The sequence below is a fragment of the Phodopus roborovskii genome, unplaced genomic scaffold (assembly GCF_943737965.1).
Source record: "Phodopus roborovskii unplaced genomic scaffold, PHOROB, whole genome shotgun sequence".
In the NCBI taxonomy this organism is placed as follows: Eukaryota; Metazoa; Chordata; class Mammalia; order Rodentia; family Cricetidae; genus Phodopus; species Phodopus roborovskii.
This window is the reverse complement of record NW_026126482.1, coordinates 34,686,415-34,712,438: the sequence shown is the minus strand read 5'-3', so window position 1 is coordinate 34,712,438 and position 26,024 is coordinate 34,686,415. Positions and strand designations below refer to the sequence as shown.

At 42.7% G+C, this 26,024-nt stretch overlaps 1 protein-coding gene across 1 annotated transcript in view; it reads left to right on the top strand.

Annotated features, from left to right (window-relative positions):
* The first annotated feature begins 5,368 nt into the window (after positions 1-5,368).
* The window catches only part of Gpld1 (glycosylphosphatidylinositol specific phospholipase D1), a 50,356-nt gene continuing 29,700 nt past the window's right edge, over positions 5,369-26,024 (top strand). Inside the window, exons 1-11 of the mRNA XM_051194509.1 lie at positions 5,369-5,553; positions 5,962-6,268; positions 10,404-10,459; positions 15,000-15,078; positions 17,830-17,927; positions 18,342-18,452; positions 19,526-19,574; positions 21,004-21,058; positions 24,326-24,433; positions 24,617-24,644; positions 24,727-24,866. Coding sequence (XP_051050466.1) covers positions 6,172-6,268; positions 10,404-10,459; positions 15,000-15,078; positions 17,830-17,927; positions 18,342-18,452; positions 19,526-19,574; positions 21,004-21,058; positions 24,326-24,433; positions 24,617-24,644; positions 24,727-24,866 — 821 coding nt within the window. The 5' untranslated portion in view covers positions 5,369-5,553; positions 5,962-6,171. The remainder of the gene's footprint in view (positions 5,554-5,961; positions 6,269-10,403; positions 10,460-14,999; positions 15,079-17,829; positions 17,928-18,341; positions 18,453-19,525; positions 19,575-21,003; positions 21,059-24,325; positions 24,434-24,616; positions 24,645-24,726; positions 24,867-26,024) is intronic.

Here is a 26,024-nt window from a genome sequence, read left to right as displayed (position 1 = left end):
AGGCGGCGAGGGTGGCGGGAACTCCGAGAGCGCCCCCTCCCTGTGCTCCTGGAGCTGCGTGGTCCTGAGTCGGCCTGTGCTCCCAGTGCGACCTTCTAGGGGCCTGTGAAGCGAAAGACTCTTAGTAAGATGAACTTGTGCAAATAAGTCACCGTTCCCGGTGCTCACCTGCCATTTCTTAGGCCTTAACTGTTCCTCACCCCGGTAGTCTGCACTCGGTGTGGAGATGGCACCAAGGCCAAAATCACACCTCAGCTCCGAAACACCAGGACTGGGGACCACCGGTCAATGAGGGGTAAAGTCAAGCTCAGTAATCTGCCCCTTGCATGCTTTTCTTCATATCCCCCTTTATGAACTTGGAGCAGAGCGCTCCGCTCCTGAGCAATGGGATTTGGGGCAACTGCTCAACCAGGGTCGAAGGGAGGCTTAAGGATTCCGCTTGCATGCTTTTCTGAATATTTTCTCGGTTGGGCATTTGCAAGTAGATTTGGATGCTGAATGTCCTAGTTGCTGTAGGTCTAGCAGCTAGCTAGCAAGGCCGAAGTCTGGCCAACTAGTAACTGGAAACAATCAAAGCCCATGACTTTAATCCCAGCATTTGGGAGGCAGAGGTAGGAGGTTCTCAGTGAGTTCAAGGTCAACCAGGACTACATAGTGAGACCCTGAATAAAAAAAAAAATGTCAACAGGAGTGCAAAGTTTGAATATAGCTTGATCACTTTAAACGACATCTTCATCCTCCCATTATACCTGTAACTCTACAGTAGCAAAGAATCCCAAATTAATTTGGATAAAAGAAATAGTAGGTTTGTGCTCAGAATTTGTGGGGTCAAATTCGACTCAACCATGTGTATTATTTTAAGATCCCAAGACTTAACATTTTCTCATGTTCAGTTACTATAGATTGCATGAGAGTATTTTTCTGGTCTTTCTAGAGCATGTAGTTTCTTCACTTAAGATATAGTGACAATAATTACTATTATTATTGAGGAAATGTGTTACTATGTAACCCTGGTAGAAGGAAGACCTACATCTAGCAGCCTTCCTTTCTAGAGTTCTGGGATTATAGGCCCCAGTTAGGATACTGTATTTGCAAGATTTGTAGGATGTCCTTTTTAACTGTTGACTTTGTCTTCTGCTGAGTCAGAACCTCCCTGCCTTGTGCCAGTCACATCTGGCAGAAGTCATAACAACAGCATTTAAGTGTGTGTGTAGGTGGGTGTGCCCATGCCTGTGCTTGTTTACTATTTTGTCCTGCATTTTATTGAGGAAACTGGGGAGAAAATGGGTCAAAACAAGGAGGGCCTTGGGTGACTATCAAAAGCTGGCCTGGATGCCTGCTTCTAACAGCCCCATTCTACCTTCTCTGGTCTTCCTTCAGACCAGGTCTTTATCAGTGTAGGTCCCAAACTTGAAATCAGCTATGCATCTTAGGTTCCAGTCCAGAACACTCTCTCTCTCTCATTCCTTCTCCCTTCCCTCATCATTCTTCTCTCTAACTTTAAAAAACAAACAAACAAACAAACAAACAAAGCCAGGCCAGGCAGTGGTGGCACATGCCTTTAATCCCAGCACTCGGGAGGCAGAGGCTGGCAGAGCTCTGTGAGTTCAAGGCCATCCTGGTCTACAAAGCTACACAGAGAAACCCTGTCCTGAAAAACAAACAAACAAACAAACAAACAAACAAACAAGCAAACAAACCAAACAAAACCCCACAGAAATAAAAAACAGAATTTCATTCTGTAAGGCACTATATAGTCCAGGCTGGCCTTGAACTCAGCAAATCCATGTGGTCAGTCTTCCAGGCCACCCCTACCTTGAGAAGCTGTTTGAGGCCCTTCCTACTCCTTTTCCCAGCTGTCTTGCCCACCAGGAACCATAGCAGCAATACCTAGGATCCTATTACTCTCAGTGTTTATTTCTTTTAAAACGAGAAAAAAAACCCAATTTAGATATAATCTTGCTATATTAATCTTCACACCAATGCAGTAGTAAAAACACCATTTACTTACTTATTTGATGAAGGAAGGAGCTCTACGGTCCCTCTAATCTGTGCAGTGGCACTCCCCACTTCCCATACTGCTCTGTCCCCCCCCCCAGCAAGCCCCCATTTGGAGTGGGAACAATCCCTCCAGCCTCCTAGCTTACTTCCCAGTGTCTCCCAGATCTTGGGTAGTAGGTATATTCACTAGGACCCATAGGAGAAATGCCTCAGGAGGCCGGGGTCTGTCCTTCTTTTCTTATGTTTCTGGGCACCATTACTTTCCAGTACCTGGCTTTTAAAACTTATTTGTGTGGAGGAGGGGGGTGTGCCAGAATTAGTTCTCTCCATGTGGCTCACAGGCTTGGCAGCAAGCACCTTTACCGGCTGAGCTGACTTTTAGGCCCTAGTCCCTGGCATTGTCCACCCTCTTCCCCAGCTGCTGTCATGGTCCGGTAATGATAGTGACATATTAGACAACTGGAGACAATAAGCTGCTCTAGTCTGGACACTAACATTATCTCTAAAGCCGCGTCTGGTGGTTCATGCTTGCTTTCCCATCACAGGGAGGTAGAGGCAAAGAGACTAGAATTCAAGACAAGAGCTGGGAAGATGGCCCATGGGTAAAAGTGCTTGCTTCACAAGCCTAATGACACAAATTCAACCTCCAGAACCACGTGAGAAGGAGGATGCAGTTCCTGCAGTTCCACCCAAACGGCCAACCCCACCACTTCTATGGCAAGATGGGAGGTGAAGACAGGTGAATCACCCGGAAGCCCTGGTTAGCCTGCCACAAGAGGGACCCTGCCTCAAAAAGGTAGGTGTGTGTGTGTCTGTGAGTGTGAGTGCAGGCACACCTGTGGAGGTCAGACCACAAGTTTCAGGACACACACACACACACACACACACACACACACACACACACACACAAAGATATCAAGGCATAACAGCTGCATAGGGAGTTTAAGAACAGCCTAAACTCTATGTGTGCCTTATAAAAAAAAAATATTTTCCTCATTTATCTTCACATGGAGACCTGCTTTCATTTCAAAGGCTTCATTCAATTTTGCTTTAAATTCATATTTAAAATTTTAGAAATGATCTTATACTGACTATCTGAATACAAAGTCTTTTTCTTGACTAAAAATAAATCAATAAATGTGTTTAGTTGTAGCTCAGTGGCAAGACATTTGCCTAGAGTGAAGGAAGCTCTGGATTTGATTCCTTGCACTATAAAAAAAACAAGCAAAGCAAAAATCAACAAGGAAAAACAACAGAAATCTATGGTAAATTTGAGTAGGAAAGTTTTTTTCCTGAGTAGTAGTTGTGAACATATATTGCACTTGCTGTATACTAATCTCCATTTAAAATGCATTGTATATTTACTCATCTGATGTTCACAATGGCTCCTAAGTGGAAACTATCATTATGTTGGAATCACAGGGAAGCAGAAGCATATTTTAATAACTTATACACGGTCTCTTATAGAGCCCAGAATTCACAGATTTAATTAGGCTAGCTGACCAATGGACTTCAGGGATCAGCCTGCCTCTACCTCCCCAGCACTGGGGTTATGGATACCCATTACTGCATTACGATGTCTGCCTTTTACATGTCGGTAAGGATGGGAGCTCAGGTCCTTATGCTTGTTCTTTAATGAGTAAGCATCTCCCCAGCATTTCAGACAGTTTTCTTGATACTGAGAATTATAGTTTAGCCTTTCTTTAAAGACATTGCTTTAAGAGAAACATGTAATCCTGTTTTCATGGTTATAAAATAACACAAACTTCATAAAAACTTAAAACAACATTATCACACAACCATCACATTATACTGAGTAAGGAATTCCTTTTTATTGCATTAATAAATGTAGTCATTATAAATTTGAAATGAATAAAATACACAAAAAGTTTGGGATTAGTATTGGTTGGTAGCAGAACCCAGTTCTTTGCTGGGTGCTTTTGTGTGCCTTGGTTTTCTGATATCTGTTTAGCCCTTTTAGGCATATTTTTTTTCCTGGTGACCCTTGGCAGTCCTATTTCTGCCATCTTTTTTGTTGTTTTAAGGTCTTTTTTTTTTTTTTTTTTTTTTTTTTTTTTTGAGTCAGGGTTTCTCTGCATTGCTTTGGAGCCTGTCCTGGAACTAGCTCTGTAGACTAGGCTGGCCTCGAACTCACAGAGATCGGCCTGCCTTTGCCTCATGAGTGCCGGGATTAAGTCATACGCCACCAACACCCCACTTGTTTTAAGATTTTTATTACACTTATTTACTGTGTATGTGAGTGGGGAATCAATCCTGTTCTCCCACCATGAGGATGAACTTAGGTCATCAGGCTTGGCAGCAAGTGCCTTTACACACTGATCCATCTTGCCAGCTCTGTTTTGAAGAAAAGGCCTCAGTGTAGTTCAGGCTAGTCTAGAACTCCTGTAAGTCATCCTGTCTCAGCCACCAGAGTGCTGGGATTACAGTGTGAGCATCCACACCCAATTTGCTGTTATTTACTGGCTACTCTGGGGTGGTCTTTAAGTTTACTAAAGTCCCAGTTTCTCACCATTACCATCACCTGCAGACTTTAGGAGGCTCAGAGTGAGGGGGCTAGGCAACTCAGACTTCTGCAGGCTGTGGACCTTCCCACAACTGTGTGGATGCTTAGGACAAGAGGACACAGAGGAGGGCATATTTGTTGAAGGGACAACTGGTTCCCACTTTGGTTGATTGTCATATCATGGAGGGATGTTGGGTCAGTTCTTCAGGGTTTTATTTTGTTTTGTATAGAGAGTCTAAATTCTAGATGTATATGTGAATTTATTAATTTAAAAAGAAAGTTAGCAGGCTCCAAAGCCACAAAGAAACCCTGTCTCAGGGGAAAAACAAAGAAAGGAAGTCTGGCTAGGTATGCTGGCTCATACCTACAATTGGAACACTGGGAGGTACAATCAGGAGAATCTGGCATTTAAGGTCATCCTTGGCTACATAATGAGGTCAGAGCTATTCTGGCATATATGGATCCCATTGACAAAACCAAAAGCAAGCAAAATGGTGTAAGTTTATAAACACCTTGCTATCCAAATTAAAACAAAACAAAAATCCAGCTTCAAGCCTGTGGCCTGAAAGTAGTTAGAAGCAGTCAGGCCCTGTGCCCCTGAGTGGGGAGAACTACAGAATTCATTTCCTGGGGTTTGAATGGGGCTGAGTTAAGATTACAAAACAAATTGCCTGGCAGACAGCTGACTCAAATTATCCTGTCTTTTGTTCATTCATCTCTTCCTCTTGCTTAGCCTGAAAATAAATATTGCTTCCTGCTTCCTCCAGTCCTTTGGGAGCACTCTGCTGCTTTCTGCATTTACGATATATCATCTGGGTGTTAAGATCACCATCGTTTATGTCCATGAATGACCTGAATGGCTGCCCTTGTTCTGCCTGTTGCTGATTGGCTACTTCAGGATGAGTTTGTTTTGAGCCCATCATTGTCCAGACCCTTGTCTCTTAGCCCTAATCTGCTTCCTGCCTCCACCTCCCAGGTGCAGTCAGTATCTTTGGGCTGTAGGAATCCTTCCTTGCAACACATCTCAGGTAAGTCCTGTTGGAAGAGCCAGAGCAGAAGGCCAGGAGTGGCTGGGATTGTGTAACACAGACAAGTGTCAGTATCTGTTGCCAAATACAAAAAGAGAAGCCGGTTCTAGGTGATCACCATAAAAGCTTTCCCAGCATGCACCTGGGGCTTGGGAGGATGAGGAAACTCAAGTGTGAGCAGAGGATGCCCAAGATGCTGCCTTTGGATGAGAAGGCAATGTAATAGAGTGACCATCAATTGGCACAGGTGAGTGTCTTATTTAGAGAGCAAGTTGAAGGCGAGTTTGGTTTGCCAGCCAATAGTGTATTGAGGGAAAATGTGGGTGGCTGGGATGATAAAGTGCAAACCTCTAGCAAGAAAGAGGTTTGATCTTAGATCCCAGCAGATTGTTTTCTCTCCCCTCCCAGGTGTCTGTTTGCTCTTCTGGTAAAGCTAAACAGTGGTTGATCCATTGACTCTATTGGAAAACAGTGCTATTTTGAAACGAGGCTTGGTTTCCTGTGCCAGTGACCTGTGTAGAGGGAACACACCGAGTCTGTGCCTGGATTTTGGAGTCATAGTTTGGCTACAGCTTGGATTGTCTCTATATTAGCAGAGCAGCTGGGGGAAATGACAACATGTCTGCTGGCAGGCTGTGGTCTGGCCTGCTGCTCCTGCTCTCTTTTTTCTGCTCTAGAAGTTCATCTTGTGGCCTCTCAACACATGTAGAAATAGGTAAGTACTGGGCCTGATGTATCTGTCTGTCTGTTTTAGGGACTGGATCTTCTGGTGTAGTTCTGGCTAACTTGGACCTTACTATGCAGATCAAGCTGGCCTCAGAGTTGAGGTCATCTTCCTACCTACTCTGAGGGCTGGGATTATGAGTGTTCTACACCATTCCTGGCCCCTTGTGTTAGGGTTTTTTGTTTGTTTTTGTTTTGTTTTGTTTTTCGAGACAGGGTTTCTCTGTGGTTTTGGAGTCTGTCCTGGAATTAGGTCTTGTAGACCAGGCTAGTCTTGAACTCACAGAGATCTACCTGCCTCTGCCTCCCGAGTGCTGGGACTAAAGGCGTGCACCACCACCCGGCCCCTTGTGTTAGTTTTTAAAGATTATTAATTTTAATTTTTTTGTGAGTGTAGGTGTGTGCCCATTGGTGCAGGTGCCTTTGGAGGTCAGAGGCATCAGATCCTTCTGGAGCTGGAATTTTAGCAATTATGAGCTACACCTCATGGGTGCTGATGACCAAATTATGTCCCTGTCCAGAGCAGTATGTACCTTTTACAACTGAGCCATCTCTGCATCCCTCTTTTTGTGTTATTAAAAGGACAAGAATCTACCAGTGAGCTTAAGCAAGAGATTGAAATTCTATTCCACATATGGACACAAGTCTCCCTGCTATGGGAAGTGGTCTGGCAGTGGAGAAGAGACAAGATTGGAGTGTCCAGGGCTAGGAGATGGCAGGTGGGCTTGATGGAGGGAAAGGCGGGTGAGAGAACTGAGGTCCTTTTCATTAGGCCACTGGGTGTTCCTGGCAGGGGACAATAAGGAAGTCACAGAACTAGGAGAGAATGAAGGTGGATGCCTACGGCAAGAGTTAGAGATTATTTTTGTTGCTTTTATACTTCCAAGGACAGGCATTTCCAGGTAGATGTAAAGGATCATGTGTGGCATAAGAATGGTTCTCCGGGCCAAGTGGCTGTTAATGGCTCTTATGTATATGACACATCATTTGAGCTTTAAGGTCACCCTAATTTTCATCACTGACCTGAATTATTTCCCATGGGTTAAGTGTACCTGTTGGCCTTAAGGTGCTTGGCTTCAGGGAGATTAAGGAACCTGGTGAAGCTGAGTGGTTGCTAATATTACAAGAATCCAGCTTAACATTGGGAGTTCCACAGGAGATGGCCACACACTGCAGTGTGCCTGACCGCAGGGACAGAGGCAGAGGTATCCAGAGAATACTCGTTATCTAGTGCTGGGTAGTTACTGTCAACTAAACAAGTCTGGGAACAGGGAGTCACTCCATCAGATTAGACCATAGATAAGTCTGTGGGACATTTCCTTGATTCTTGATTGATGGGGGAGGTTCTGTTCACTGTGGGCAGGAGATATCTGGGTGTATGAGAAGGCTGAGCAAGCTATGAGCAAGCAAGCCAATTAGCAGTGTTCCTCGGGGTCTCTGCTTCAGTCCCTGCCTCCAGGCTCCTGCTTTGAGTTGCTGCCCCACATTTCCCTCAGTGAAGGACTGTGCCTGACTGGGTGTGTAAGCAAATAAAACCTTTCCTCCCCAAGTTTCTTTTGGTCATCTTTTGTTTTAAATTTCAGCAATAGAAATCAAACTAGGGAAAAAGATAGTAGATTTAGATAAAAGAGATGAAGATGGGTTTTTAGACTTACTTTTTTCTAGCTTGGTATAATTGACAAAAAATAAATTGTGTAAACTTAAGGTATGTGGTGTGATATGTTGATAAGCCAATTGAAATGCTCATCACTTTTACATAGCCACCATCCTAAGCATGTGTGTGGATCTCTCCTAACAAAGATATTTGATTCTTATGAAATCTATTTATGAAATTATGAAATTTTAACACCCATGTAGAATGTAAGAATTTTTTTTTTTTTTTTTTTTTTTTTTTGAGACAGGGTTCTCTGTGTAGCTTTGGAGCCTATCCTTCCTGGCACTTTCTCTGTAGACCAGGATGGCCTCAAACTCACAGAGATCCACCTGCCTCTGCCTCCCCAGTGCTGGGATTAAAGGCATGCGCCACCAACGCCTGGCAAGGCATTTCTTAATACAATAAAAATAGGAGTACATTGCACAGCGATTTTAAGATTAACTTTAGGTTGATTTGATGTTCTGGGATTTCTTTTATTTCAATAAAGATGGCACTATTTCATATTTATGTCACCTCTGTCAGTTATAAAGAGTGGCAAGGTTACAGATATAATAGGAAAATTTACCAGTGCAAAGTAGATGTAGATTCTGAGCCACAGCAGGCAGAACCCAGTGTAAAGAGACACAGACGGTTTTATCTGCAGATGAGGAAATTGCTCCTACTGTGTCTTAACAGTGAATCTGCCATTCTTTCTATCAAACATCATTGCTGAAAGAGAGTCAGGAAACGATGGCAAAGGGACACAAACCTCAGCTATTAGACAGTCCTGCTGTAAACCAGGCCTGTGGTTTCAAGCAACTAGATATAGGTGACAGTGGTGTGACTGGGACATTATATGAGGCCACTGGAAGTTGGTCCAAGATCTTACACTAATGCACAAACTGACTTTGTGAAGCCCATTCTATATGGAGAGATACCTTGCTCAGCCTAGACACTGGGATCTGTGTGTGTGTGTGGGGGGGATGGGGGTAGAGAGGTGTCTTGGTTCTGCCTCAACAAGATGATGAGACAGACTTAAAAGACTTCCTAGGGGAGGCCTTACCCTCTCTGAGGAGCAGATGGGAGGGGGGGAGAGGCAGGAGAGGAGGGAGGAAGAATTTGGCTTGGAATGTAAAAAATAAATAAATTAAAAAAAAAAAAACCCAAAAGTTTTAAAAAATCCTTGGAGTGAAATAAAAAAATCCTTGGAGTTTTTGTGTTGGTTCCTAATGGATAGGTAAGTCCTAATGGATATTTTAAAATGGCTAATCAGGCTGTAGTGGGCTTACACTTGTAGTCCAGCAATAGGGCAGCAGAGGCAGGAGGATACTTGTGAGTTCTAGGCCAGTTTGGGTTACAGAGTGAAACCCTTTTTCAAAACAATGATTAATGTCTACAGACATACATGAAATAGAACCTGCACAAATTCTAAGATGTTTTTTCATATAAAAGGCAACTGAAATTCCACCGTATATTTACCAACAATTTAGATGTTCCCTTTTTCATATCTTATGTGAGGCCTGAGTGGAATATTGATATGTATGTCAACCTGTTGGATCTCTATGTGTCTCTGTGTGTGGCAGCGGTGAGTGGGTGGGGGAGGGGGATGGAATAGGCAGCTTTTTGAGGTAACCCAGTCATGAAATACACTTGGAGACTATTGGTCAGCTATACTTTGAGCTTTTCTTGTATTTTGTGTTTAGGCTTATCTACTCAGTCTGAGGCAAATACCTCAGTTTCTGTTTCCCAAGTTCCTCCCAAAGGACTATTACTGTGTCTTCACTCAGTATTTATTTTCTGTGGTTCTCTCAGCTGACCTGTGAGGTAGCATTTTGTTTTCACTTCACAGAGGAAGGAAATGAGGTCTACAGTGTTAGGTAATTTGTCCAAGATCATAGTTAGTTAAGCAGAAAATTTAAATGTATCCTGATAATATAGATATTTTTTAAACAATTATGTGTTAATCAGGCATGGTGAAGGATGCCTTTAATCCTAACATGTGGGAGGAAGCAGGTAGATGTCTTGGAGTTCAAGGCCAGCGCGGTCTATAGAGTCCTATGACTCTCAGGGCTACACAAACAAACAAACAAACAAACAAACAAAGCAGTTACACCTAAAGAAAACCTCGTGAGTTCATGTTACTTTTTATTTCCAGTTTTCTCCATAGTTTACAAATAAAAAAATTGTATTTTCCTCAAAAAATGATCTTTACAGAACTAGAGAGTTGGTTCATTAGGTAAAAGTTCTTCTTGCTCTTACAGAGGACCCAAGTTTACTTCTAGCATACATGCTGGGGGACTGACAACTGTGTGCAGCTCCAGCACCGGGGGATCCCATGCCCTCTCCTAGCTTCCATGGGTAACTGCACTCATGTATCTATAACCATACACACACACACACACACACACACACACACACACACAGAGAAATCTTTTAAAAATGATCTCTGGTAAGTATAGTTGAACTTAGCTTGTACAATATTGGTTTCTTTCAGGACACAGGGCTCTGGAGTTTCTTCAGCTTCAAAATGGACACATTAACTACAAAGAGGTAGGGAGCTGATTTCTGCTGATTGTACATTCATTTCCCTCCGTGGGTGTCAGACAAAAGTCTAAACAGATCTTTAATCCCAAGAGCTGTCCTTATGACTTTATAAATGATGCTGCAATAAAAAATAAAAAGGTACACATCCTCTTTCATTGACACTCAGACAATATATGTATGTATACAAATTCTATCAGTTTAAGTTTTAAATATTTTAAAATTTAAATATTTAAGTAATATAATTCATAATTTAAAAACATGTTGTTTCTTTGCTATATTTCATGTAGAATTCAGGTCCTTGTGCATGCTCGGCAATAGCATTACCAGTGAGCTAAAACCCTGTTCCTTGAAATAATTTTGATATATTTTTTTCTTATATAGAAATGTCATACTTGAGAGAAAACACTTATCCTTTTCTACTTTTTATCACTATATGTTGTCTACATCTTTATCACTAGGAGGAGCAGGAAGTCTCTCTGTCTCTGTTTCTTTGTGGTGTGTGTGTGTGTGTGTGTGTGTGTGTGTGTGTGTGTGTGTGTGTCTAGAGCATATTGCTGGACACTGAACCCAAGGCCATGCATATTCTAGGTAAGAGTTGTATCCGCAGCTTGAACTCAAAAGCCAGAGGTCTTTATGAAAAAGTGTGCTGTTTCTGTATCTCCTCCTACCCTCGTCAGTTTAACCCACGGTGTCCCTATACACTGCTCCTAGTTGTATAATGATGATGATGATATACATAACATTCTATGGCAAAGTTGAGTCTTAAGACTGGCATTGATAACAGTGGTTGGCACTCTCCTGTGACACCAGAACTGACCGGCACCATTGGTCGGATGAGTTGGCTCAGCAGGTATAGGTGCTTGCTGCCGGGCCTGCCAACCTGAGTGTCTCCTCCCTAGACCCCAGACAGTGGAAGAAAAAAAAAAAAAAAGCACTTCTGAAAAGTTGTTCTCTGACCATGGCTCTCACACAAGTAACTAAATGTAAAAAGAAAGGCAGATGGACAGATGGGGATTGTTAATCCCACCAATTGAGAATAAGACCACCACCACCACAGTTTAAAGCCAAAACTGAAGCAAGCTTTAATTAAATACTGGCCGGTACTTCTCTGGTTTCCGGGGTGGAGGGTGGGGGGTGGGGGGAGGGGGATGGCCCGAATCAAGTTTTGCTGCAGCTTAAGGCTCTCCTGTCAGGTCCAATCACAGGCAAGCATATATCCTGATGTACCTCTAGCCTACATCCAATCAGGGGCAAGCATACATCCTTACTTATTTCCTGCCCGTGAACTTCCCGCCCATATGTGATCAAGCACATCTGGTGCAGAAGGGTCAAACACACTTGTTTAGTGGAGTGAAAAGCATGTGTCTTGTTATCTCTCATGAACAGCAGCCTCCAGCATTTCAGGCACTATCTGACCTTGGGCAAGGGGCTTGCCGGTCAGAGGCATCTTTTTGTTTCGTGGATCTCTAAGGCATATTAATTAAAACTTAAAATGTAACTTTGGCTCTTACAACATGCGGCAAGTTCTGGAAAGGTTCCAGACACAAGCGCTTCCTCCCTATTGAGTAGGGGCTGGTCCCCCTCCTAGTTCCACAATGACCTCTTAAATAAGCTTTTAAAATTATATTTATTTATCTTTTGTGTGTTTTGGGGGGAGGTGCATGCCATCTTAGGATGAGGTATTGTTTGCATTCCTTCAAGCTTCCTTGTGTCCAGCTGTCCATAAAATGCTTGTCCTCTGGAATTCTATGGAGGTGTCGTTGTGTGGGCTGAAGCTGGATAACAGCATCAAGGAGTCTGATTTAACGTTCCTGGCCTGGGTGGGGAAGCCCAGCAAGATGCTCAGGTTGCTCAACTGTCCTTTCCTATCAGATAGGGTAAGGCAAGCATTTCTTTAGGGCCAGACTCAGGCCAAAGCATCCCCACCTTTAAAGTTAGAATTTCTGGGATCTGCCTGGGGCAGGGAAATTCTAGTTTTTATATTCCATTTTTAGAGGAGGGTATGTGACAGAAAGCATGAACAAAAACCACATTCATTTACATATACTTCTTAGCACACACACACCCTTAATTTGTCGTGTATATTTCTGGAAAAATTTGATAAATATTCAGATTTGATAAAGGTTTTGCTTCTGTGGTTTTCTTTTCATTCTTTTTACCCTTACCAGTTTGGTAGACAAGCAAAATTGGACTGGGCAATGCAAACACCTGCCTTTTCAATACTTGGGAGGCTGAGGCAGAGGGATCATTGAAGGTCTTCCTTGACTATATAGTGAGCTCAAAGCAAGCCTAGGTTATAAGCAACCCATCTCACAAAAGAGTATTTTGTTCCAGGTTTAACTTGGCCTTTTAATTATTAATGTATTAATAAGGTTCAATATATTTCAAGAGAGCAGAAATTTTTCTGTTACCTCATATGCTAACAGCCTATGTCTGATAATGGTTTATTATAAGGATTACCTTTCCCTTGATATGTAACAAAGACATAACACAAACCAAGCTCCTAAACCAGAAGCTGCTAAGATCCTTTATGCTTTTTAAAAAATTGTGTGTGTGTGTGTGTGTACCACATGTAAGCATGTGCCTGTGGAGACCATAAGAGTGTGTCTTGGAGCTGGGTTACAGGCAATTGTGAGCTTCCTGATGGGGGTACTGGGAATTGAACTCTGGTCCTTTGGAACAGGATCAAGAGCCTTTAACCACTGAACTGTTTCTGAAGCTTATTATTTATGATTTTTAAGTGACAGTAGTCCAACTCTCTAGCTGGTGAGATGTCTCAGTGGGTAAGGTTCTGTATTAAAGGTGATGACCAGGGTTTGAACCCTAGAACCCATGGGGATGGAGGGAACTTGCTCCTGAAAGCTGCCCTCTGACCCCCACATGTGTGCTGTGGCACACATTCATCCACACAGATGAATGCACACACACACACACACACACACACACACACACACACACACACACCGTATCACGCAGGCATAGTAATAATAAATAAATCATTTTTTAATAAAAGGAAAGAGAAAGAAAACATTTGTACCACCAAACTTGACTGTGAATTGTGTCCCTCACTGTCCCTTTGCACAAGCTCTCGAGGGGATTAAAGGGCAGGAGTGAAGGAACTGGCTGTCAGCCCTGTGTGAGAGTCAGAAGTACAGTTCCAGCAGTGTCTAGAAATGTCTAGAAAGGCCCCCAGGAGCAACATGCAAAACAGTGGTACCTATTGCCACAGCCACTGTCCTGCAGGCTAGCTGCAGATTCCACAGACTTCAACATGGTCTTGTTTTGGCAAATGCAAACTCATCTTGAGCACCTCAGCCTGTGCTCCTGAACCTGATGTCTCGTGCTCTCTGCCTGTGAGCAATTGGATGCTGGTGCTCCACCAGGAGCCCCTGCATCTCTGCTGCAGAAAGCCCACAGGCTTCCAAGCTAGTGGGAGAAGCAGGAGGGCTCCATGGCAGAGCTGGGGCCATGCCAAGCCCTCTGGAGACTCAGTCTCTGTTTCTCAGCCTATGGCCTGAGCTTGACACACTGTAAGAGTCAACAAAGAACTGAGTGAGCAAGTTCAACAAAGACCCTGCTATCCACTGTCACATCATTTCCAAAGGGAAAGTGTTTTTGTAACTCTCTAAAGCACAGAAAAAGAGAGGGAGGGAGGAAGGGAGGGAGAGAGGACTAAAGGCCACGGGATATAATCTTGCACATGCACACAGCAGATTGTTGTTGCCACCTATAGTTTGTGTTAAATCACAAATACATTTACATATGTGTGTGTTTCCAGACAGGATTTCTTTGTGTAGCCCTGTCTGTCCTTGAACTCATTCTATAGATCAGGCTGGCCTTGAACTCAAAGAGATCCTCTTGCCTCTAACTCCCAAGTACTGGGATTAAAGGTGTGTATCACCAACCTTTCCTCTGTGTGTGTGTGTGTGTGTGTGTGTGTGTGTATACCTATATTTTTCTTATTTCACTGTAGATCATTGAAAGTCTTGTTCTAAACCAATTTTGGATTGGCTGAGTAGTCTTAGGGAAGGCTGGGAATGGTGGTTGGTACAAGCCTGTAACTCCAGCACTCTGGAGTTAGAGGCAGGAGGCTCAGGAGTTTGAGGTCATCTTTGGCTACATAGCAAGTTCAGGCCAGCCAGCTGGGCTACAGGAGACCTTGTGTCAGAAAACCAAAACACATTAAAAACAAAACAAAACAAAAAACTCAAAATAGTCTTAGGGGGATTCAACTCCATTAGAGAAACAAAAATAGAAAATGAAAGATGGTAAAATTTAAACAATTTTTGCTACTTTATAAACTAGCCTGTTACATAGGAAAAAACCTGAAGTTATATATATATATGTATATATATATATGACATGTACTGTATTCTGGTAAAATATGCATGGGTTTTTAACATTTAGTCACTCCTGTTCACCTTTCCCCTCCATTTTGCCTTAGTCCAGTGTAGGTCTATCCTCTCATAGCTAGAAATGCACGGGGCTGACTTCTCCCAGCCTGCTGGTTCCTGCCCTCTAATTTCTATATTCTCTTGTTCCTCAGCTGCTCTTAGAACACCAGGATGCATATCAGGCTGGAACCGTGTTTCCTGATGCCTTTTATCCTAGTATCTGCAAAAGAGGTAAGGAAGGGTTTTTAGAATAATGATGCCTCATTTACTGGTGAACAGGATTTGTTTTGACTTTTAAAAATATGTATATCTCATGGGCTGCAGAGACAGCTCAGTGGTATACTGCTCTCGCAGAAGATGAGGTTGTGGTTCCCAGCATCCATGTTAGGTGGGTCATAATTACCTGTAACTTGAGTTCCAGGGGATCTGGCACCTTTTTCTGGACTCTCCAGGCACCTGCACCCACATGTCCATCGTACACAGACAAAGGCATGCACATAATTAAAAATAAAATACAACTTTATATGTCAACACACTATGTAAAATGGTTGTTCATCAATGACTTCTCTGCTTGGGCATAGAAATTCTGCAACTTTTGCTTTGTGGTGATGCCTGGTCTAGATGTTTGTGCTTGCTTTCGTGCTCTGTGGCAGCCCCTCCTGTGACTTTCAAAAGGTTATCTACAGTCTCAGTTCTGTCTGCAACCTCCTTCCTGGGTTGTTCTCGATATTAACAAGACCACTGCCCAGCGTTATGAAGATCTAAGCTAGCTGAGTACATTGAGAGGGACTTAATGAGAGCACCATTCCTAAAGGTGTGGACAGGTATAAGGAGTCACCATGGACAGTGCAGGGGAGTGGTTACTGCATTGCGGTGGGAGACCTTCATGGAGAGGGCCACTTGACAGGAGTGGAATTTGTAGCTAAGGGTCATAGCCAGCCCACTTCGAACCTATAGCAGAGGAAGCAAGATTGTAAATACTCAGCTCTCCCATCTCCTCCTTTTCTCTCATCTCCTAATTGATTCTGTCCATTGGCAAATCCCAACCCAACCAAACCCAAGCCAAGCCAGGGAACAAAGAAGCTGGCTGGAACAGGTACTGCTGGAGTTATACTGAAGGGTGGAAAGAGATCTTCCATTTCATTGGGTCATCAGGTCAACATGGAAACCATTTCTGGTGCCTTGGGATTAGCTATTCTCTTAAATTCCATTTCTCAATAATCTAGTGATGGTACAAAGGTCCTTGAGCTCACAGAACTCCAGAGAAACCAGAAGTGTTAAGCATACAGGATTGTCTTTCCAATGGGAAAGATGAAAAACCTGTCCTTCTACCCAGAAATCTGAGAATTGGACATTATTAACTGCTTGGTGATCTGTGTTATCTGTTGGGTCAGGCCATAGCAGGCTCTTACAACTGCAACCAGAGTTGGCTAGTAATCTAAATGACCCTTATAGCCAGAGGCTCCCCCAAGTTTTCACAATCAGGACCAGAGATGGCTAGTAGCCCAAATGGCCTCTATGCTATCTGTATGACCAAGACCAAGTCAGGCCCTTAGGCCCTTAAGCTAGTACAGCTAACGTATCCTTAGAGCCCATCATACACTGAGTTGAGTTTCCGTGTAATTACACTTCCTTGTGCAATGGGGATTGTATGAAACCAGGAATTTTTTTTTCTTTTCAAATTGTACTTGGCTTAAATACATTGGCAATAAACCACCTGTTACTAGACTCCACTAAGTCTGGTCCAGGTTGACTAAATCAATCTGCACCTGGTTTTCATTCTTATTTCTTTGTGGGGTTTGCTTCCCTGTGCAACACCTACAGGCACCCCCTCAGGTTAACATTGGTGAAATGCTTTTGCCTGTGGGTTATAGCTCTTATCTCCAACCTACTATTTCTCACTTGGCATTTCCTAAGCAGCATTCAGGGACTCCTACTGTCCCTTGATATTGTGACAGTCCATTGAAACATTACATTGAGAAAGAGAAAAAGATGTTTTGATCATTAAATTTAAGAAGCACTGCTCAATGTGTACTGACCTTTAAGGTAGACAAAGCACACAACAATGGTTCTGAGAAGTGTGGACAGGGTCAATAAACCTATTGTCTGTCTATCTGTAATCTATCTATTTATCTATCTGCCTACCTACCTATCATCTATCTACCTACCTATATATCATTTAATTTTCTTCCTTCCCCCCTCTCTTCCTCCCTACTTCCTTTCCTCTCTCCACTTCCTTCCTTCCTTCCCTCCTTTCTTCCTTTCTTTCTTTCTTTCTTTCTTTCTTTCTTTCTTTCTTTCTTTCTTTCTTCCTTTCATGATAGAGTCTTGTATAGCCCAGGTATGGCCTCAAACTCACCATGGAGCTGAAGAAGACCTTGAACCCCTGATCCTCCTCTATCTGCCTCCACCTTCTGAGTGTTGGGATTGCAAGTGTGTGCTATCATGTTTGGCTTTCCATGTTTTCATAAGCCAGTTTATACTCCCCTATGTAATATATAAGATTAGGACCAATATATGGCAAAGTAAAGTAACTCCCAGTATATAATTGGGGAGGGTTTGTGTGAGATGGCTAAGTGAGTCAAGGTGGTTGCTTCCAGTTTGATGACCTGAGTTCAATTCCTGGAATCCACATAGTGGAAGGAGAAAAATGACTCCTGGAGATGTTCTCTGATGTCTGTATGTGATGCAGAGTGCATGTATATACAAACTAACACACCATAAACAAATGTAATAATAACAATAACAATAGAGAGGAATGACAGGGGATAAGATGTTGAAATATAGGCACACCCTTGTGGAGGTATCCTCTGAGTGACTCTTCTGGTGTGTCTGCTCATGGGTGTCCTTGAAGGAAGAACAGAGGAAAGGAGGTATTGGAGGGAAAGTGAAGGGGTCTAGCAAGACAGTGGGTGGTCATGGGAAATTTGAGGAGGCTCTCAACTTTTTAGGGTCCACAGCTTCACTTTTTTGTTTTATCAGGAAAATACCATGATGTATCTGAAAGGACCCACTGGACTCCGTTTCTTAATGCCAGCATTCATTACATTCGGGAGAACTATCCTCTGCCCTGGGAGAAGGTGGGTGTGTCTTCCAAGCCTTCTTCAGTTCACTGCTGCACTGACAAGCACTGTTGGAGTCACTCCATTTGGAATCTCTGATCCCTAGACTGGGATAGCTAATTATCACTAGACCTGCAGTGCCATACACACTAACAGGGACACAGCAGACACCTATTCAATACCTAAAGTTATCAAAGAAATGTGTGGAGACTGTTACTTAGTCATTTTGTTCCAATGACAATGAATCTGAAAACCTTCCAAGACACTACTCAGCATTTCAGAAAATCCTATGTACTTTCCTGTAACTAGAAGCTATATAACTTTTAATTCCTTGTGAAGTCTCAATAATGACAATTTGTTCATGTTTGCCAAAGCCTTTCAGGGAATCAACATAACCCAATACGTAAGACTTGAATTTTCTTTTTTTGCCAGGACACAGAGAAGTTGGTAGCCTTCTTGTTTGGAATCACCTCTCACATGGTTGCTGATGTCAGCTGGCACAGCCTGGGTATTGAACAAGGGTTCCTCAGGACGATGGGATCCGTGAGTGCATATCGCCGTGAGAGTTCCACTGTCACCCCCAGATCAAAACTGGACTCAGGCTGGGGTGCGGGATAGCTCAGAGGTGGAACGATTGCTTAACATGCAAAGCCTTGGGTTTGATACCCAGCTCTACAAACAAGACTGGATTATTTTAAAGAAAAGGAAAACTTCAGATTATTCACACATCTTGTGGAAATAAGCCTTCTTATCCAAAGTGGCTTCTGGTCAGAGTTTTGTCTTTTTAATTAACTCCTTTCATTGCTCCCACCTCTAAAGAGCCATCCACAAAAACAAAGTGGACAAATGTGCTGGAAACAGGGACATTTGTGTCTCTGCTGTGTCCTTGAGGCTGAGTCTGAATAAGAAAAGGAATATCTGCCACTTGGCTCTGTTCAGCATTGCTAGCTTCCAAACAGAACTGATAACTTAGCTGAAAGGCCCTACTATAATTGTTTTATTTGACTTTTGTCATTTTCAATTTAAGATTTTATTCTTTATGTTATGCGTATGGTTGTTTGGACTGCATGTTGAGTATCTGTATAGCACATATATTCAGTGCCTGCAAAGGCCAGAAGAGGTCATTGGGTCCTCCTCGGACTGGAGTTCATCACGTAGTTGTTGGGGATCAAACACAGGTTCTCTTGGAAGGGCAATCAGTGCTCTTAACCACTGAGCCACTGCTCCAGCCTGCTTTTTGCATTTTAATTGAATTTTTAGTTAGCATATAAAATAATGGGTTTCATCATGGTGTTTTCATACATATATCAGTGTACCTCACTCATATTTGTACCTTCTTACCCTCCTCCACCCACTTTAGTCACTCTTAATTCCATTCTATTGGACACGTAATCTTGGACTCCATTGGAGACATTGTCCACCAGGAAGGCACAATTGTCTGTCTGTGGTAGTCTTGTTTCCAAACTTAATGGCCAGCACAGGCAAAAAGGGGAATGTTAGTGTGAAGATCAAGCCCACAAAGATGCACTTCTGCAGCCCCTCAGCTTATCTGGCTTGGGGTGACATTCTAGGTCACAATCTGTGACGATAACCATATGTTTCTCTTTGCTCCTCAGATTGATTTTCATGACTCTTACTCCGAGGCTCATTCAGCTGGTGATTTTGGTACTGTTTATTCACTTTTTTCATATGCTACCTACTTCTCTCTTTTTTTTAACCAGTGTGATACTTGTGTATGTGTACATGCGTGAGCCTGTGTGCTCTCATGTGCATGATGTGTGTGCTCATTGAGCCACATTGTGCATGTGTGAGGGTAAAAGGGCCACTTAAAGGAGTGGTTCCTTTCTCCTTTCTGTGGGTTCTGGGAATTGAACTCAGGTCACCAGGCATGCATAGCAAGTGCCTTTATCTCCTGAGCCATCCTGCCAACCTTATACTTTATTAGTTTTCTAATTGTAATGCCAAAGTTCATTTAGAATATAATACAGTTCACTCAACACAGAGAAGCATTTCTAAACGGGCATGTTAAAACATGTATTTTGTTGTTGATTTATAATTTTATTTAAAATTTTTCACTTATACATTGGATTAAAATCCATTTGCTAAATTAGCCTGAGTCACAGGTGTTTTATCTTGCACTTGGCGAACTCTTCTTTTTCCTGTAGTAATTCTCTTTAAATATACATTAGTATTTATTTAAAAGGACTTAAATGGTCTATCTTTCCTTAAAGTAAAATAAATTCAAAGCTGGCTGTGGTACACACCTATAATCCCAGCACTTGGGAAGGTGAGACAGGAGGTATACTTGCAAGTTGAAAGCCAACATTAAGTACACAGTGAGTACCAGGCCAGCCAGGGCTGCACAGTGAGACCCTGTTAAAATAAACAAACCAATAGAAAATAGAATTGTTATATTATACAAATGATTATTTATTTATTTATTTAGTTAGTTAGTTTGTTTATTTATTTATTTATTTATTTATTTATTTATTTATTTTGGTTTTCCAAGGCAGGGTTTCTCTGTATTGCTTTGGAGGTTGTTCTGGAACTTGCTTTGTAGATCAGACTGGTGGCCTCTAACTCACGGCAGAGATCCACGTGCCTCTGCCTCCTGAGTGCTGGGATTAAAGGCTTGAGCCACTGACACCTGGCTTTGCAAATAATTCTTTTTTTTTTTTTAACTTTTTTTATTATTTTTTCTTATTTTACATATCAATCCCCGTTCCCTCTCCCTCCCTCCCATCCCATCCCCCCTCACCCCCTCTCCACAGGGAGGGTGATGCCTTCCAGGAGGGATCAACAAAATCTGTCAAGTCATTTGGATTTTGGGAGTGGACGGGGCAGTGAGTGAAGAGGGAGTTGGGAGAAAGAGAAGGGGAGGAGAGGAGAGCATGTGGGGCTAGGAAATGATTCTTAATTCATATATTTCACTACCTAAGATTTTTAAAAGGTAGCTTTTTTCTTCAAGACAGACCTAAAACAGAGAAAGAGTAGCTATGGGAAAGGTCTGGTTTGTAGGAATGTGCTTGTGGGAATGTGTAAGAAGTGTCTTGTCATTGGCCCACAGATTGTAAATATATTTCTCTTGCCCTAGGAGGAGATGTGTTGAGCCAATTTGAATTTAATTTTAATTACCTGTCAAGGCGCTGGTAAGATCAATGTTCTTTTAAATGTGTGATGCCAAAATGGCATTTATGATGGGCTCTTGTTGGGTTTGCTCTATTTTTTTTTTAAGTTTATAACTTGTTTTCCCATTAGTTTGTCCTTTTGATTTCTTGTTGTAATGTCACCCTTGTGCTAGGTATTGAACCCAGTGCCTTGTGCTAGGCAACCATGTTATTACTAGCAAAGTCCTTAGCTGCTGCTTCTTCTTCTTCTCCTCCTCCTTCCCCTTCCCCTTCTCCTTCATCCCACTGTTTAAAATTTGAGACAGGGTCTAACTGAGCCTCTCAGTCTAGCCTTGAACTCACTTATAGTGTAAGCAGGTTTTGATCTCGTGACCTCCTTCCTCAGCCTGTGTTATTGGCCTGCGTGACTAATTCTGGGTTTTGTTAGTGTTTTGAAAATATAGTTTATAATTCTAATCATTTTGTTAAATTATTTCTTCAGTTATCTTTGTGAAGTTTGTAGCATAAATTTTCACATAGGGTAATGACAAACAGAATTTGTTAATCCACAGTAGTTGACTATATCTATTCTGCTTAGTTATGTTTGCTTCTGATGTCTTTTCAAAGAAATATTGTACCTTAAAGGCATGAGAGTATTTTCTTCTGTAGTCTTCTAAAACATGGTTTCAAAAATAGTAATTTTTTAAAGCCGGGCATTGGTGACATAGGCCTTTGATCCCAGCACTCAGGAGGCAGAGGCAGAGGCAGAGGCAGAGGCAGAGGCAGAGGCAGAGGCAGAAGCAGAAGCAGAGGCAGAGGCAGAGGCAGAGGCAGAGGCAGAGGCAGAGGCAGGCAGATATCTGTGAGTTTGAGGCCAGCCTGGTCTACAGAGTGAGTTCCAGACAGGCTCCAAAGCAATGCAGAGAAACCCTTGAAAAAAAAAAAACATTTATTTATGTGTATGTGCCTGCTTGCCTATATGTGTAACACACAAATGGAGACCATAAGAGGACTGGATCCCTTGTAACTTGAGTTACAGGCAGTTGTGAATTGTCTGATGTTGGTGCTTGGAACCAAACCTGGGTCTCCTGGAAGAGCAGACATACTTTCTACATTTATTTTATCTGGGAATTTTTATATAAGATGAAGTATAAATTTAATATTACTTTTTCTATAGAGGTAGCTGAGTGTTCTAGAACCATGGTTCAATAGTCAACTCTTTCCTCACTGGTCTGCTTTCCTGTCTCTTCTTTTGGTCTGAGTGACTGTCTGTCCCTCAGGAACACTGGTTCTTTCCATCCCATGACTTTGCTGTATGTCTGCTTCTATAAGGGCAGAGCTTCCTATTTGTCTTCTGTCTTAGTGAACCATTGAATTACTATGAAAAGACACCACGATCAAGGTAACTTATAAAAGAAAGCATTTAATGGGGGGCTTGCTTACAGTTTCAGAGTCCATGACCATCATGGCAGGGAGTATAGTGGAGGGTAGGCATGGTGCTGGAGCAGTAGCTGAGGGCTTGCATCTTACCCATAAGCAGAAGGCTAAAGAGATACAGAGAGACAGGAGACAGACACTGGGCCTGGTGTGGGCTTTTGCACAAGTAGGAGCCAAACATTTAAGTATATGAGCTTAGGGGGTAGTCTCATTCAAATCATCTTTCTTCTTCAAAGATACTTTTGTCTTTGCTCCTTCAGATGAAATTTAGGATTAGGTTGATGTGTTTCAGGAGGCACTTGTTGTGATTTTAATAAAAGATTATTGATTCTTATAGTACAGCTCTGTCTTCAGCAGAAAGCAGCTTGAGCAGTAGATGGTTAATACAGAAACTGACAGCTTGTCAAAGTATAGAGAGTACACACCTGTGAAGTGACTATTCATACATGGGACATTTGTACCACCCAACTCCAAGACTCAGGGACCTTCTCACAAGAGGGAGTAGAAAGACTGTAAGAGCCAGAGGTTGGGGAGGACTGCTCAGGGCGAAAGCACTCACAGACTCCCAACATCTATGGGAGGACTGCTCAGGGAGAAAGCACTCACAAACTCCCAGCATCTATGGGAGGACTGCTCAGGGAGAATGCACTCACAGACTCACAGCATCTGTGGGTGCCTGCACAAGATCAAGCCAGTCAACATTCCAGCATGGAGGAGGGAGGTATGCATGAGCTCCCACTCATAGCAGAGGAGTCGCTGACAGTTGATGGCTACTAGGGGAGCTTCCTTTAGGGGTGTGGTCCCTAGCAGGTCGAGCAGGCTCCAATGAATGGCTCCATATCCACATTTATCTCCCTGCTCCCATCCTGTACCTTCTGAGGTTTGGGAGATGGCAACAGAGTGAAGCTGGCTTTCCTTGCTTGCCATCCAAAGGTTCTACTTTCTATTTGGACTTTGGAATTGCTTTATTTTTATTTTTATGTTCTTGCTAGCTCAGTGATTCATTAAAACAAATATTCTTATTATTTTCTTTTGCCCGTTAAGCCATTTTTATTGAGAAGGTCATAAGTGCTCTTAAAAGCTAAAAATTGGTTTCTTAATCCCTTCTTTCTTGTAAATACACATAAATCAAATTTTAAATCTCCTTTCTTTTTCATTTTTGTTTTTTGTTTGTTTCATCGTATTATAAAATTGGATTTTATTAGTTGTTATAATCTTGTTTATTCTGAGGATTTTGAAATTGAAATAAAAATGACACTACAAATACAGGTACTGCTGTCCTTCCAACTAAAATAATTAATGTCTGGGAACCAAAAGTCTGGGCTGAGGGTTTTGTTGCTTTCTCCTGTGCATCTAAACTTAGCCATACCTGGTGCTCATGCCTTTAAGTCCAACACTCAGGAGGCTGAGGCAGAAGGAGCACTGCAAATCTGAGGACAGCATGGGATACATAGTGAGTTCTAGTTTAGGCTTGGTTACAGAGTAAGACACTGTTCAAAACCCCAAACACACACACACACACACACACACACAGATCCTTTGAATTCACAAAATTTAACACTTTTTTCCACTTGGTAATTTCTGATATTTAAACGTCTTTTCAGAAACATTGGAATGAAGCACCTGTTTTTTTCAGCATCATTGAGAAAACTATTTACTGTCTCCATGACTCAGTTTCCTTTTATGTAAAATGGGAATATAATGTATTAACCACCAAGTGTCATTGGCAGAGTTAAATAACCAATGCTGGTAAAGAGTGTTGACTATCTGATATATACAGTCAATCATGGGACAACAGGAGCTTGTGGAGTTCCTGCACCTTCAATTTCAGAACCCAAGCATCTTTTCCTTTCATTTGAATGCACTTCTCAGGTTCGTGCCCATCAAAGATCTCCTGAGAATTTACGATAAACTCTATGGTCGAAAAGTCATCACCGAAAAAGTCATTGTTGACTGCACATACCTTCAGTTCTTGGAAATGTAAGTGTGAGCCAGAGGGAAGTTTGTAGCTGAATTATGGGGGTTTTCATACTTTAGTTCCAGGGGTGCACCGTGAAGGCAGTTACATGACAGAAGATGCACATGGCTGGAACTGTCTCTTCATTATTTGCTTCACTTTTCTATAGAAAGTGCAACTCATGGAGATGCTTGTTTGTGTTGCAGGCATGGGGAGATGTTGGCCGTTTCCAAGGTAAAGACCTACTTTTTCTGAATCTTGGCTCAAGGATTGTGCAGACAGTGTGATGCCTTACTCCTCCTGCCTCCTGCTGCAGCTCTATTCCACATACTCTTTGAAGTCCCCATTTCTGGTGGAACAGTTCCAAGAGTATTTCCTCGGAGGACTGGATGACATGGCGTTCTGGTCCACAAACATCTACCGTCTGACCAGCTTTATGCTGGAGAATGGGACTAGGTGAGTTTTGCCTTGCTCCATCCAAACTCAGAAGTGTTGTCTGAACTGGTTCACAGAGAAAACAATGGAAACTCTAAAACCTAACTGGGGAGGGGGGTGGCATCTGGTTGGCTTGGTGAATGCCTCTCACATTTCAGGGACAGAAGGACAGAGAGACAGACTTGGCAGACATGGCAGACCTTGGGACTACTGAGATGTATCTCATGCACATCTCCCCTATACCAAGTCACCAGTGGGTGGTTTGTTTGTCTCTGATGGAGAACATAGGCAGGATTGCTGCCCAGCCCCTTTTGGGCTCTTACTGCCTTCAATTTGTCTTGTTCGGGACCAGAGCTAGAGACCAAACAAAATCAGAGCAAACAGGAAATGAGTCTTCAGGAAGAACTAACTGTCCCTGGGAAGTCTCTGTTGATCAGAGAAACCACACGTGGTCCAGTTCTGGGCACACAGCTGCCCCAGATGAGCGGCTGGGATGCTGGGGGTAGGAAGGGTGGGAGCCCGGCCCAGCTGCTGCTGCAGAAAAGGGAAGGCACTTGGAGCTTAGCTGGGCCAGCACAGCCAGCAGTGGGGTGATGGGAGATGTCATCCTGTATATGTTTCTCATACTGGTTAATGAACAAAGCACTGTTGGCCAATAGGAAAGGAATATAGGAGGGACTAGGAGACAAGGAGGAAATAGGAAGTAGTAAAGGGGTCAACATGGAGAGTCTGGAGAGACTAGAACCACCAGCTGCCTCTCGCTGGTAAGACCACGTGGAAATACATAGAAATGGGTTAATAATTAACACAGAGCTAGCCGATAAGAAACTAGTAACGGGCCAACAGAATTATATCAAATACAGAGTCTCGATGTGTTATTTGGGGCTGGTGTGGCGGCGGGAAAAGATCGGGTGGCAGGTGGAAAAACCATACTCCTTACAGTGGGGATGCAGGATCTCTGAGCAGAGCTGCTCTCCAGAGCTGGTTCCAGGTCAGGAACTGGGTGCGTGGGTGTTGATAAGTTGGAGGGCCCACAGACTTGCAGTTGCAAAGGATTACGTGATGTGTTCTTAAAAACCTTTGCTGTATCCACACATTGTTAATCATAATTACACAGTGTTGATTTGAAATGAAATTCTCCTTGGTGCTAAGATTGATTTCAGCCTATGGATTGGTAGG